Below are 16,185 nucleotides of genomic sequence, written 5' to 3'. Positions count from 1 at the left end.
TCTCTATTTCTCCTTCTCTCGCTCTCCATTTCTCTCGTCTCTTTTTCTATCTCCCTTCCCTTTCTGTATTTGCTGTCTCCCTCTCTGTCTTTCTCTCTCTCTGTCCCTTCTAGTTAACAACTACTACCTTGCCATTCTCTATTTATGTCACACCTTGTTATTATATTATTTACCATATTCATCCCTTTTTTACAGTGAGGACTAGATTTTTTAAAAATGTTTAGCTTATTCCACCAGGTCGTAAATAAATATTTGTCACTGTCACTGTCTTTGTCTCTCTCTCTCTCTCGCTTGCTCTCTTTTGCTCCCCCTCGTTCCCTTCTATACTCTCGCTCCCTTTCTATTTTTTCTTCTTTTACTCTCTCTCTCTCGCTCTTGCTGATGTCATTGCTTGCTCATTGCCCACTTGACATGGGCTTTATGTTTATTCAATAAATTCGTTAGAATGCTCTCGTTTCCCCTAGAACTCAAAAGAGTTTTATTTCTTTTTCAATAAATTCGACTTCAGCTTTTCTCGCTCCTCCTCACTCTATCTATCCATCTCTCCTTTGATCACGTGGTCATAAAGGGAGCATCTGACGACATAAGCATCACGATGAGGAAGAGAGTGAGATGAGCGATGAGCTCTCCCTCTGCCGTGGTGCTGACTAAAATTTTCAGCGTCACATGCGATATTATTTACAGCTGGTCGCTGCGATTAAAGAGGAGTGCGGAAATCGATGGCGAGAGAATAAACAAGAAATCTTTCTGCAAACATCATCTTCCTGCTCTGTGCCAGAATCCCGAGGGGCGAGTGGGCGGGAGGAAAGTGTAGAAGAAGAGAGAGAAGATTGCGGGTGGAGAGGGAGGTGGAAGGACCTGGCGGAAGCATTAGCGCTGCTGCTTGAAGTTGTTTTTTTTTTTTTTTTTTTTTGTCCTCCTTCTGTGTCTCTCACGGGGTAATTGTGGGTTATCTCCCTGTGTCGGCCCTGTAGGTTAGGTCAAGCAGAAGCCAGGGTCCCGGCTCAGCAATAAAAGGGTCAAATAATCTTGGCAGTGAAATCGACAGATAACTTTTTGTTGGGAGCCTGCACACTAACCTGCTTCCTGCACCGCTGCTTGAGTTTCTGGGGTTTGGATGATAAAAAAGAAAAATCCATATCCACTCTCCAACTGGAGACGCCTTCACACCTCCCACACGATGACAGTGTCCGGAGGTTTGTAATGACCGAAGCTTGAGACGTCTGCCCAGCGGTGACGTGCAATCGGCTCACGTGCATCCCTTGGTGACGTATAAACGACTCTCGTGTGTCCATGGTGATAAATGCCCAAGGTAAAATTTCACTGGCGCGTGTTGGTCCCGTGGTAACACGTGATCTCTCCCTACAGATCCCGAGATAACATGCAATCCATCCACGTGGATCCCACGGTGACATGAAATAGACCTGTAGGGATCCCATGGTGACATGTAATCGGCCTGCATGGATCCCAGAGTGCTAACAATCAACGGTGTGTTCTTGTCTCTCACACTACCGGCACGTGAGTTCTTTCCTCAGTGAAATCGGTACTTGGTAGGTAGTAACATACTTTTGTATACCAGCGGTAGAAGTATCGTACTACCCGAAGTAGAGGTAGCTGCAGATGAGGCGCCCCTGTACCAGCAGTAGAGTTTTCACCCGTGTCAGCAGAAGAGGTTTACCCAGCAGCAATAGAGGTAGCCCTGTACCAGCAGTAGAGTTGACAACGACGATGAAGTAGCGACAACAGAGGCAGGATCAGTTGCAGTCGTTGTCGACATCCCACAAACAGTACATTAGAGGCGCTTTTTCAACTTCCAAACTGCTAACAAGATTTTTTTTTCGTACCATTCTTCTTACCCTGCCACCATTTTCCATTTCCTTCAAGATTCCCTGTAATGGCTCTTCTGAAAATACTTCGTGAAAGCTGACACAATGGACAAGAGAAGTTTAAAATAAATTAGCATTTCTTTACATGATGACCAGTTAAAAATAATTGTCAAAATTATTTTTTTTTAAATATGTTTTCGACAATCTCAGCGACAGAAGGGTCCTCAAACGTTGCAGAATTGTAGGAATTAACAGACATGTTCAGAGAAAGAAGAATGAGACTCTCGCCAAACAACGCAGGACTCGAGAGAGAGAGAAGACAAAACACACCTGGAGTGTAACACGGACAGAGAGTGCAGGAAACCTTTCAGAAGCAGCTGAGAATTTCTTTACAATTGTCATGTCCTGACAACCAGCTCATCATTACTTTTTAAGTCGTCATCTTCATTTTAGCGGCCTGTCTCGTCCTGCTCTCCCCAGCAGCAATGGCTGAAGTAGGCTTCCCTCACCCTTCCTTCGCCTTGTAATGCTTCTTTATTATGTTGCTAATATTTGTTACTCGCATCTGGCAGTCTGTGCTCCCACTTACCCCAAAAATTTAAGCTGTCCATAATGAATTTTATTTTTATTTTTGTTTGTCTGTGAGTGCAGTATGCAAGCTCTGCCAGTGTCTTGTGGCATTCCGTGAGGGCGGTCTTGTCATCGCCATTCACGCTGATAGGCTCGTCGTCTTCGGCAGAAGAATTTGGGGTGAGGATTGCAAGTAGTTGCTCGTTATTTTGTTTATTTACTATGTAATCTATCCCACAGTGTACGGATACTAGAATATAATCTTACTTATCATGTACTAGATGGTTGTACTGATCACAGTGTACATGGACCAGAATAAGGGTGTACTGATGACAGTGTGCGGGTACTAGAATATGATCTTACTTATCCCAAAGTAGATGTACTAGACTATGGTGGGAGTGATCCACAGTGTACATGTACCAGCCAGTACAGCGAGACGACGACGACGACGACGACGACGACATACAAGTCGCCACGAGCGGCGGCCAGCAGGATTCAGATTTCAGCTCCATCCTCACGAGACCTCCCAGCCGTGGAGGAGAGCCGATGAGCCCATAAAAAGACATCAATGCGTAAGCCGGAGCTGAGCCTCTCTCTCATCTCACCTTTAGCACCGCCCGTAGTGTGCGGCTACAGACAGGCGGTGAGTGCTGAGGATGGGGATGGTGGTGGGGTCCTTCAGGCTCCGCCATCAGTAACTGCTCACCATCCCCATCCTTGCCGACTCTCCCCGTCTGTCTGCGCACGCCATCCGCTCATTAGCCGGCGCTGGACGTGACAGGCACGCTGCAGGATCGGGAGGGAAGCTGGCAGGATATTTCTTCCATGGCTTTAGTGGCATTTGGCTTCGCTTTATTGAGGGCGACTAATTTGTTGCGATCTGCCGTACTTTAAAAAAACCTCTATACGACTCCTTGTTATTTCACTTGTGTGATCAGGCCTGCGCGCCGTCTGAAGCCAACCTTGCCACCTATGGTTTGTCTACAGTGTAGACAGCAGGTCATCTACAGAAGTGCTCTCAGTAGTAGACCTGAAGTCTGTAAATGTCTCTTTAGCTTTATTGTTCCGTTTGTGTGTGTGTGGTCGTATGTGTTTGACTTCATTGTATGTCTCTTGTTCAGCATGTCCAGACAGCTTAGTTCAGGTGTGTGACTAACATTTCATTGTATTTCCAATTGTATTTCGCATTTTACTAAGGCGTTGCTTGACCGTTTGAAAACGATCAAACAAACCGAGGAATTATTTAACAAGCAGACAGTCGATGAATGGACTGTCACTTGTGGATGAATGAGTGTTGTATTGGGAAAACATGAAGATGGAGGTTTCGTGCCCTGACGATCTCACGAGCCGTTGCAGAACATTATAATTCTTCTGCTCCTGCCTCCATGGTTTTGTGGGATGGGGTGGGACACTGATTTGTAATGACTGGGCAGAGCTCAAAACAAGATGCTGTTCACCAAAATCTGGGCGAATAAACTTCTGTGCTCAACATACACTTGCACCACAGTACAGAGAGGTCAGCACCACAGACATCAGGCTCTATAAAATTAACTATAAATATAAAGTTAGCTAACACACACACACATACACATACACTTTATATATAATTTAATGGTTGGTCTAATTTTTTTCTCCGAAAATCTTGATACGGTGACAAAAGAGACTACACATGTGTGTTCTATTATCATCATGGTTACATTATTTTGTATGTCTCTTGCATATTAATCATCTCTCATATGTAGTTGAGAAAGGCAGTAGAAAGGTCAGAAGGACTCCATGTATCATCGCAGGACAACATTCAGGAACTGGAGCCTAACTCTTGTCCTGACCAAGTCCACTCCTTCCACTTTCCTTCTGGTTCGCTCCATTACCCAGCGACTGGAAAATCACACTCTGTGATCGAATTACATGGCCAAACATCCAACTGTGTCCAGGATATTTTCCAAAGGCTCCATTTCGATGTTTCCAACCAACTCGTTGGATTTACAAGACAGTACTTAGAAAAACTTCCCCAACACTCCAGAAGACAGAAAAGCAATCAGTTTGAGCCTCCGCGCCGTTTTGGAAAAAGCTCTTTCTGACACTTGTCATTTATACATTCACTTATTCCAACATCAAGTATCGCATCACAAACTCTCGTTATGTTCAATTTTGCGGTCCATCCTCGCTCTTGTATTCGGAGACAAGTTGAGTTGAAGACATGTTTACTGAAAAACAGATGTGTGACACAGAGCCATGCAGGTTTGATAAATTGGCATTTGGCGTTCCACTCGTTCATTATTAATTGCAATATTTTTTTTTCTTGGCGAGAAAGGGGTGTACAACCAGGGTAGCGACTGCCCACAGCTCTCGAACTGTGCTTGAAAGGTGCCAGCCGCGGTGTGTTGGTGTCTGACTCGTGTGTGTTGATCATTGTGAGTGCACCTTGTCTGCACGACAGTCTGCATCACCCAGCTGTCTTCTGCATTTACAGCTGTATGTCAGAGACTTTTACAGCCGCATGTCAGGGGCATTTACAGCTGCATGTCAGGGGCATTTACCTCCTCATTTATCTGAACATTTACTCCACAACACACCAAACGAGGAGGAGAAAAAAAAAACTCGTTTTACAAGTGGTCAGCGGAATTGGCATCGAGAGTGCAATGGGAAACAGCGACATTTTCTTTTACTACTCCTGCTTGTTTGTACTGGACAAATCTGTTAATCAAATCGCATGCCCCACTTCTATTTATCTTTTCCTTTTTCATTTTCTTTCTTGTCTGTCACTCCCTTTACTTTCCATCGCTCTAGCATTTTTATGCTTTCTGTCATATATATATATGTAAACATTTAGTGAGTCTTTTTCGGTCTTTCTTTCTTTGGGTTGTTTGGTGTATGTTGTTGTTTTGTTTTGTTTTGTTTTTTTTTTTGCTTGCATGTTTTAGTTTTTTCTTGTCAGGGAAGAGATTATAAAAGTGATGGTGCAATACGACTGAGTTCTTGCTAGAAATGAAAACAAAATACTGGCGAGGGCTATAGGAAGCGTGTTAACGAGGAAATGTCACGAATCATAAAGACATTACTACAATTGCATTTTATTTGTTTTTCGCTGCTAAGAATGTTTTCTTCCAATGTATCTTTTGTAAAGTGCAATGTATAATTTTTAGCACGTTTCGTTTCATTCGTTAACTGATTACATTCGGCTGTGGAAGAAACGCTAAAAACGTGGAGAGGGTGTGTGGACGAGTTTGGCTGTGTGGGCGAGTGGATCGTGTTAATTAATTGCATGATTTGGTTTCCTGTATGCAGCTCTACGAGGTGGGGAAGAGGTTTCATTAGGTGCTCGCTTTCACTTTTACTTTGTGTGTATGTTTTTTCAAGTATAGTTACACCAGCAGATTGAATTCATCTTACAGCGGCTACGTGGAGAGAAATAATTAAAGGAAGCTATTTCTCGTTGTCCTGTACCTCTTTGTGGAAGCGGGTAATTGAATACTTTCACGGAAAGAAGAGAAAGGAATAAAGATTTAGTCGGAGGAAGGGGGACTGGCAGGTTTAAATAAAAGGGGCCCGGGGATCCTCTACTTTGATCATGCTTAGAAGTTTGGCCTTAAGGAATTATTGCTGCAGGAAAACCACTCAAGACAAAAGCAAAACAATTGGCAATTGTTGAATGATTGTGAAACAAAGACAAAATGTGTAAGGCGAGAGGAACATCAATCTGTGTCAAAGCAGCCTGATTGACTTTTGTGTCGCTTTGATTAGCATCGACGGTTATTTACAAAAATTATTTGCAGAATCGATAGAAGAAAGGAAACTTTCAAATACCAAGATGTTTTGATTTTTTTCTACAAAAGTGTATGTCGCAAAATGTGACATGTACATACTGCAGAGAACAACCCTCACAACCCAGCTCTCATGAGCATTTTGTTACATAAACCTCGCGCTACACAATGTAATGTGTACTGACCGTGTACACATCGTATAAACATGCAACACAGCTTTTAATGAACATTGTGTTACTTATCTTTGTCATTGAAGTTGTGAAGCACAGAGTTTCTGGGTGCGTGCAAGTACAGCACTTATACAGTGCGTGTCCAACTGCATCAGGACCAGTGGCCGCGCCCTCTCTGTCCACGTGACATGCGAAGCATCTCGCTGGGTGGTCACAGCGCCTGTTGCAAGCATCTGCTGTATTTACCTTCTTACACATGTTTGTCAAGGACCAGTTCTGACAAACAAGCAACACTTTCTGTGCGTGATGAAAGCACATTTAGGAAGATTTTAGATGGAGGAAATGTATCTTTGTATGCACATGACAATCTGCTAAAGTAGACACTGATGCAATGCCATGTTGCTATACTTCGCAGTTCACCGCATTAGTTTTTGTTGTATCGGCACTCGTAGAAGAAGTGCCAGGAGGACAAACCACCTAATAGCAAGGTTTGCAATGTCGAAGGCAGGACTCACCAATAAGGATTTACCACCTGCTGAGGCGATCGAGGAATGCTGCTATTATCATCAGCAGTACCTCGGAGTCCAAGGAGGCTCATTCCGCGCAAGAAAAAGAAGGATGACCTTTGAACTCACGTGACTGGCAGCAACTGTGATGGAACAGACAGCTGGCAAGCATTGGATGGTCATCAATTTTGTGTTTTCTGGTCGCTCCCACCGTATTAAGGGCAACACAAATTTTTTGTGCTTCATTTGTTTTTTATTTCTCTCTCTCTCTCTTTTCTTGTTCACTCGTTTGCTCCAGCTCGATCAATCTAGCTACAGAAAGAATAAGTCACCCACCCAACCATTTAATCAACTACATCCAATTAATTTATCCATGAATCATCCAACCAACCGACCAGCCAATCAATCAGATCAATCAATCAGTTTACGGAGGATGGAAAGAAAAAGAGAATCAGCGGCAAGCTATGAGCAAATTTTCCCTGTTGATAAAAGAAGTGCAGGTATAGTCTACAGGTCGCACCAGCACGAAAGACAATCGCCTGAGCACACTTGTGAGATCGGGGGAGGAGAGGGGAGGACAAACGGAAGCAAATTTCCTGGCTGGAATTGCCATGGATGTCGCCAGGCGCGCGCCGTGAGTCAGGAGGCAGCTGGACAACTCAGGGCGGCACTAGTCAGGCCACAAATCCACGAGTCGCCTGCCCCTACCACCAGCACGTGTATCAATCTCGCTGATAGATGTAGAGGAGAGAAAAACTGCTGAAAGACAGTCAACAGAGGATGAAAATGGGCGAAGGGGGAAAACAATTTAAAATGTATGGAGGACTGACATGCACAGAGCCCCTTTGTTTAAGCAGAGATATTGATTCTAGTTGTGTATATTAAAAAAATTTAAATCTTTTACTTTTAAAAATGTTAGCTGTAAACAGCTAAATAGATGCCTGATGTTCACGGAACGGAAGGATGGCGATGGGGTAAAGTTAAAGGGATGTAACTACCTTGCACGCTTTCAGCGTTGTTACATCGACTGCCTCCCTTGACTGTTAATCCTGTCAAAGGTGTGGATTGTGGATACACGATCGAAGTTCTGCCACAGCCTAGCCCACCCCTCTCTCCCCCAAAAAAGCAAGAGAGAGAGAGACCCTCTGCAAATTGTAGTGGTGTAGATCACACAGATGGGCTTGTATACTGATTCAGTGCTTATGTGATATTTTATTTTAACTGGAAGGGCAGGTATCTATTTTGAACCATAGACGATAAATCAAGATAGGTGTTAATATTTTTCAGAGTTAAGTGATCTTATGTGCATTATTATCAGTGCTGTTATGCACATACAATTCACGTAGTACTGTCGAGGAGTAACTGTTAAAACGATATATATGAGCCGAGAGTCGGATTACAATTATAAGTAGGATTAATTATACTGTCAGCAAAAAAGCACATCGTCGATCTGTACTAAGGTAAAAAAATCATATTTAATAATAACGTAGACCTGTAGCGTGCAACATCACGTACGACCTGGCCGTTAGATCACACTCTCTGCGCAAACCAGTAAGGATGAATGAACATTGGATGACTGGATGACAGTGGACGGTAAGATTCATATAGGAACATAAACAATTAATATAAAAATGAAGTCCAAAAATGGAACGTAAAGTAAACAAATGGATAATTAAGTGGATAAATGAATGATGGATAGAAGTATTGTAAACAGTGTAAGATGGAGTCGTTACATGATGGTTAATATGACAGACTATAATATTGCAAATACGCATTTCATAAGTATATTTCGATCGACAATATGTCAATAAAATTATTTTTTCCATTAAACTTTAATTGTAATGAAAATAATGATAAACGTTTTCAAGCGTCAGACAGGCAACAGTCGATCGACTATTCACTTATTCCATCGTTTAATTTTGTCTGCAATTGTCGAATCAGTGTATTTTGTTTTTCAGTGTTAAGCTATATATATACACCGTATACCAAAAGTATATATATAAACCGGAGTACAGTTCTTCGACACATATTTGTGTTCAAGTACGAAAACCTAACAAAAGCAACCATGGTGGTAATGATAGCGTCACGACATGTAATACAAGATCGTGGATGCATTATGGAGTTACACAATACATAATACATATATGTATATAACTCCATGGGCGCATGGAATGAAAGTGCTCCATCTTTTGATGACGTAACACAAAACAGCGCTGGTGGAAGGAAGGGGACTTTACTCTGATGCACATCCGGTGATATGGCCGTCTTTAAAACGTCTGCTGTAGTATCATCCGAGATGTCGTGTTGTTTGCGATTGACAGTAAAGAAGTATTTTCAATCTTAGTTGATTTTCCAGTATTTTGTAAATGACTGTAATAATGCTTTACCAAACCAGTGCACACCGACATCTTTTCTTATAGTTTTCGGAGTGAGTATTTTTTATCATTGATTTCATTACGTGGGAGCAGTGAAGTGTGTTTTTGTTACAGTAAAGGCTTTGAAAGTTATATAACTGAAATAGTTATCAATGTGATTAACCCATACTTCGAGACATTTTTAATAAGAGTAATCATTAAATGATTAATTGCAAGGCGCAGATTAAGCATGTATCATTGGCCAATATAACAGTTAAACACACAGATACACAAACACCAGTCTAGCGATCGTAGATGCCTGACCACCCATGACCAACTGAGTATGTACTACGCATGCATGGGTCTTAAGCCTCTGATCGTGTACTGATGCAGGGCTTCTGCTTACGCAAAAAATTGCGTACAGTACGCATTAAAAGTTCGGAGGACCCCTTCAATTTTCGTCAATGGGGTTCCCTCCACAGTTGGGCGAAGAACAGGGACCCCTTAAAAATCTGAAGTAGGGGTCCCTGGGACCCCAAAGAATTTAGCATTAGCAGAAGCCCTGCTGATGGGATTAAAAGATTTATGTATATTATTGGTTATCTATTCTCCTGCAGGTTGCAAATGTAGCCATGTGGCAAAGAGCATATTATAATGATTAGATTTTTGTATTAGCATAACTCTTGTACAGTGTGATACTTTATTACATATACTATATAGGTCTATATTATACATATAATGTGAGAGAGTGGCTACTGACAACTGAAAGCATGATATCAGGGAATCTCATTTCCTTAGTTAAAAATTCTTGCCTTTCAGATCCAACCAGTCTCACCTGCTGTGAAGTGATAAAATTTGTTACTGTGAGTTTGGACAGAAATGCCTTATGGCTGATCCTTACATCTCAACCAGACCATCTAAATGTAGTGATGTACCATTTAAACTTCAGGCAGTTTCTTTCCAGAAATTGAGGATTTTGTGGATGTCATTTACAAAAAGCATTCAGTAAAGTGTTGCAATTAAATACTAGGTGAAGGGCTGTCCTGAGTAATGTTATCACACTTAGAAATTGTTATCACTTGTAAAAACTTCATATATAAACTCAAGTTTATGGATATGCTTAATTTGCACCAGAATTATCAAAAATGAGAACTTGAATTAGACCATGCTATTGTGCCTTCACTAGAATTTCATTTTCATTTGATTTCAATGTGAACCTGTGTTTAACACAAAAATAAGAATTGTTAAATTAAAGCAGCTCAGCAGTTAGCAACAAAATACTGCTATTGTCTGGGACTAAATATGTGTTGCTAAACAGTACTAGCTGAATCTAGTATTACTAGACAGCATTCAGCATTATAAGGATGGTGTGATTACTATCATGAGTAAAATCAAAAATCAAAATTTTTACTTCTTTGCAAGAAGCAGGTCAATTCAAACATCAATCTTTCACAAACACAGCTGAACCGTTGTAACAGAGTAGCTTTGATTTAGGGAGTTATCCCTGTGACAAAATGTTTCCAGTCACATAATTGTTTAGCACTTTGACTTTAAATATAGAGCTGAAGTTAGATGTTGTCTTGTTTGCAAAGCTAATCTGTTCATTTAAGTGTGCAAATTATTTTCAATGTCTAACATTTACTTCAGATTTTCACCATGCACTGGAGAGGACAAGGTATCAGGTGTATAAGTTGTATTTTTTGTATACATTTATTTATTCTTAAAACTAATAACTTGTAGGCAAGTGAACATAAGGGCAGCGAACAATGCGTGGTTCATCAGGCCAAGGTCACAGCATGGAGATGATGTAGCCAACACTCTCCGCTACCCTTTTACTTATCCTGATAAATCAAGTACTCATTTTTGAAAGATGGCCAGTTTTCTGGTCAGGAGCATCAACTGGCCTTTCATTAGCTACCTGCTCAGATGCTGGGTGCACTAACCACTACGCTTATTTAATACACTTATTGTAACAGTTGACTTTTTCTTTTTGGCTAGAACTAGTTTTTGTTTTATATAAATAGGCACATAACTCTAAGCTTTTATGTAACCACAGTCATGCTGTACTACACTTACTATTGCATTGTTAAAAGATCTAGTTAAGGGAAACCCAGTAGTGCAATAGTTAAAAAAAAATTACCTGTTACTACTAGTGAGAACTAAAAGGTCCTTAGTTCAGACCTCATCTTGGGACACTGTATGTGACGCCTATTTGCAAGGCTGATTGTCATGGCTTTTCTCCAAGTATTCTGGCTTCCTCCCAACTCCACCCTCCCTCTCCCCTTGTGGTGAGAAATTGCCACTAGGTGCCAGCACTTTGTGCCAATCAACCAGCAAAACAGCTGCCAAAGAATATAGCCAGTTAACTTTTCCATACAACCCTTTATGATTAAAATTCATATCCATCATAGTGTGTGATAGAATTGTTAGTATTAAATGTATTTAAATAATTTCTAATTGTCATTTAAGAGTTACTTTGACTCAAGAAAAATAATAAAAGATGTGCTTGGTGCACATGGGAAGTTTTTCAGCAACTAACCACAGAGGCTGCAGAACTAACTTGGGTCTATGGGTAGTGTTTGATTCCTGCTCTTTAACACTTTTTCTTATGTTTTAGCATGTTCTGTGTCAAGGCTTTGTTTTGTTTCTTTTTTTGATATATATATTCTTATTTACATGCATGGCTTTTTGTGTTTACTTAATATTACATGCTATTGAATGTGGGCAGTTAAAAAAAAAGTGCATTGCACTTACAGGCACGATATCATTTAAACAAAAGCACTGAAAGTTGTTTCTGGCTACATGTGGATCAATTACACACTGTAAACAAAGCCAAAGCACACAAATTAAGATTATTTTTATAGAGATTATAGCTTGTTATAGGACTTAGTAATCTATGGACATTATAAATTATTATAAGATTGAAGACTTTCTTAGTATATGTTAATTTTATATATTGATATGCTTAGGGTATGCTAAGACTCGAGTGAAAACATTTTAGGTTTGTTGTTTATGTTTAATGCACTGTTTATCATTACAGGGAAACACTCCAGCATTGACTTATTCTACTTGATTTGAAGAATATTAAAATTGATTATGTTGGATGTTAATCTGTACCTGTAACGTATGTTTTGGTGGCATCTAAAAAATATGTAATAGGTTTTTTAAAATGTGATAAATAAAAGCCTTGAGCAATTGACCATGTTTGTTGCTCATCATATCCATTATAACAAAGTAAAATGATCTTTGGCACAGTTTTTAGTTGGAAATACCCTTGCACATGGAAGATGCTGCATCACTGTAGATCCTTTCGAGACAAATCAACTGTGGGCACGCTGTTGGTAGGCGTTCTGGTACTGCTAGCTCTACACTGGCTTATAAGTCTGGAGATGCAACAAGATGAAGTGGCAAGGTTTGCCGCTCTGCGTATCCCAGATGACCCCAACTTTGTCCCATTTAGAATCAGTTCTATTGAGGATCTACCAACCAAAGGGGTACCTCGCATACCACGAAGAATTCATCAGACTTGGCAAAGTGCCATGGTGCCTACCACCCTTCAGCCCTGGATTGAGTAAGACAACACATTTTTTTCTGTCACTGAAGCAAACATTTTTGCCAACTTTATATAGTTTTCTTTTTTAATGGATTTGATGAGGGGCGGTCTTACAGACCTACGTGTGTAACATCTCACTAAAAGCAATAAAATTACTGTATGGGAGCCTGGAGAGCAAAATGCTAGTAATAACAGTGCTGATGTTGAGGTTAATCCCAGTTTAAATGGAGTATTTCTACAATCTGATGAAGCTGAAATCTTGCTGTTTCTCTGGTCTTTTAAAATATTTGGATACTCTAGTCAGTCTAGTGAAATAAGGCAATGTAGGCTATGAGAAACATGAGAGTCTTGGCAGGCTTAGCAGAACTGATGTTCTGGTGCAAAAGCAGTTATATACATCCCTTTTGTATATCATGCTGAACTATGTATGCATGCATATAATTTATAGATGTGTGTGCACATATACATAGAAGAGACTAGCTTATCAGTGCATGAAATCTTTACAATTTGAATTGTCCTTTATTCCAGTTCAAGATCTTGTTGATAACTGCCCATGTATTAATTACTGGTTTTGTCTTTTCAATGACTAGGTCATGGATAAAGATGCACCCTGACTGGGAATACTGGTTATGGACAGGATGACAGTGCCAGAGAACTGCTAAAGCACAAGTATCCCAGCTTGCTTCCAGTCTTTGAAAACTACTCAGAGAACATCCGACGAGCAGACACCTTGCGCTATGTAGTACTGCATGAGTATGGAGGTGTTTATGCGGACATGGATATGGAGAGCCTGAAACCCCTTGATCCCTTGATCATTAAATATTCATGCTTCCTGGGTCAAGAACCTTATGAACACTCTATCATGGACACCAACTTTCAGGGTCTGGTGATCAATGCTTTGATGGGCTGTAGAGCTGGTCATCCTTTTTTCAAAATGGTGATCAACATTTTGCCAGATTTCTCACACATGTGGAATGTTCTAGACAGTACAGGACCACACTTCCTTACATATGCTTATCGCACATATAGTAAAACCTATCCAGATTACTCACTTAACCACGAACAATGGAGTTTACCTGGCACCTGCCGAATACTTTTATCCAACTAGCGACACTCAGAAATTCACTAACATGTTTCAAATGTGCCAAAACTACTATAAACTCACGCCATTGCAACAACGTGGTTGCCAAAGCCTTAAGCGACTCAAGCCGCTAGCAGACCGGTTTTCTCTGGCTTTCACAGTGCATCACTGGATTCACACCTATCTCACAAACAAGGTGTTTTTAAGAGGTTCAATAGCTATAAAAGAGATTGTGCCTAAGGTTATAATTTATGGTGAAACATCATGATCAGTATCTGCTAACACACCCCACCCCCTACCAACCCTATATTTCACACTACGGGCCAGATCAAATGATGCCAACGGGCATCACCGTTCAGCTTCGTGGCATGCGGCTGGTAACTTCAATGTGCACGTGAGGCTGCTTGTGACCTCAGCGGGTCTTGCTTTATGCGATTTGTTTCGTGAGAGTGCTTGGGAGTAGCTGGGCAGAGATGAGTAGACTTGGGATGCGTAGAATCACGGACGTATGTATATTATTAGTTCGTGGTAGAATACATTCTTCAGACCACGTAACACATGGTGATCACGCCCTCGTGTGAGGGCCGAGACCATGAGACTGCAAAAATCAGTGACGTAGGGTCCGTGAGTGGGGAGGGAATAGGGGGTGTTAGTCACCATTTCAACAAACAAAAAAATGCTGAGGAGGCAAGAATGTGAACATCGTTCTGTCAACATAGAGTTTGTCCCCACTTCCCCCAAAGCTGAATATCTTCCGGCGCCACTGAAAAATTAGTTGCTTCGAACAGCTGAGTGCTGGGTATCTGTGAGAAAAGTAGAAATCGGAGATTTCTTGTTAAAATCATGCTTGGTTCATTTCTGGAAAAGGATTTTTTGCGCATCGATTACAAATGAGTCATCAGCTGCTTTTCAAGAAACGTCGAATTCGGGAAATTTCTATAAATCCTTGTGTAACAACATGTGAAAAAATTAAAACTATTTTTGTCTTTTGTGCGTCTATGTAGAAATACATTCACGGAGGGGCGTGTCTGTACTCGACACCATGTAGACAGCACAGGGAACAGTGCTGGTGGGTGAACTGAAAAGAGATGATATAAGTTGGGTGTATTGCTAAAATGCTATTTTTAACCAAACAAATATATATATATATAAACTTTTGACAAAACTGTTTTATATAACAGCAATGTAAAAAAAAATGTTTGTCTTGAACGACCTTTTTCCCAGCGTTTTAACTATACTCTTAGAAAATTTGCGACCAGATTAGAAAATAATTGCAACAAATGTCACTGTCCGTGCTACTGCACACTTAAATTTCATCATTTGACAGCCAAGTATGAAAGGAATTTGGTTTACAAACCCATTCCAAGAAAAAAGGAGTTAAAACAACCCCACCCCAAAATGGAAAAAAAATCATAGGAACTCAGTTCTGACCCAATCAAAAACGTGAATTGCAGGCATTTACTCCCACAGTCTCTGGAATATTCACACATCGACTGAACAAGTCTTACTATAGTCACTTCTACTGATAGAACTGAACAGTGTAGCCGTGTTTGCTGCCTGTGGGAACGGTTAAAAGGACCCTCAGAAAATTGCATGTATAAATATATACGTGTGTATGTCTGTGTGAGAGAGAGAGAAACTAGAGAGAAATCCCGGGAAAAAGTGAACAATACTCTTCATCACGATTATCATCTTTGTTGATTAAAGCTTAAATTAATTTACTCATGTAACACTATAATCAACTCAATACAATCATGTTATACAATCACTACCATTATCATACATCAGAGCATCAATACTAGCTCAATACTAAAAGATAAATGTGTGTTGTGGGGGAGTGAAGAGAACTGAATTTTTTATTGGTACAATGGACAATGGCAAACTTTCAAACTTTGAGTACAAGTAATGTATGAGAACTTTGAACTTCGTTTATTTATTAGACAATAGGTAGACAAGTAAACTCTGTAATGCATAGTACAAGTAATGTATGATGATTGTGCATCAGTTCTCTGTTACAATTCCAAGTAGGGATAAAAAGTAGTTTATTACATCTACCCGATAAACAAAGCAAGTCAAGAACTCAACATATTACCCACCCACCCCAACATAAACATGTAACAGAGGGCTAAATCAGACCACAGTTAATGGAGGTTTACAAGGCTGTCGGTCAGAGGTATTAGTGCATTGCCTAAACTTCATGTTTAATTGTTTTTCTCTTAATTTTAAAATATGAAAAACAAATCTAACTAGTGCACATGTAAGTAGTTCAATCTGTTGGTTTAGGTTAAAACTAGCTCCAATTATTTTTACCCTAAGGGCTTCATAGTGTGAACTTACAAATAATAGGGGCTATTCATCTTC

General features: G+C 40.4%; 1 protein-coding gene across 1 annotated transcript; it reads left to right on the top strand.

The window, feature by feature from the left end:
• The first annotated feature begins 9,057 nt into the window (after nt 1-9,057).
• On the top strand, nt 9,058-14,982 carry LOC112554310 (inositol phosphoceramide mannosyltransferase 2-like). Its single transcript, XM_025222043.1, is given in 6 exon segments — nt 9,058-9,264; nt 10,838-10,865; nt 12,446-12,761; nt 13,334-13,379; nt 13,381-13,806; nt 13,808-14,982. Coding segments are annotated over 5 exon segments (1,092 nt in total). The 5' UTR covers nt 9,058-9,264; nt 10,838-10,846; the 3' UTR covers nt 14,093-14,982.
• The last annotated feature ends 1,203 nt before the right edge of the window (nt 14,983-16,185 follow it).

This window comes from Pomacea canaliculata, linkage group LG13 (genome assembly GCF_003073045.1).
Source record: "Pomacea canaliculata isolate SZHN2017 linkage group LG13, ASM307304v1, whole genome shotgun sequence".
NCBI lineage: Eukaryota > Metazoa > Mollusca > Gastropoda > Architaenioglossa > Ampullariidae > Pomacea > Pomacea canaliculata.
The sequence above is the reverse complement of the archived record's forward strand: the minus strand, read 5'-3'. Positions and strand labels throughout refer to the sequence as shown.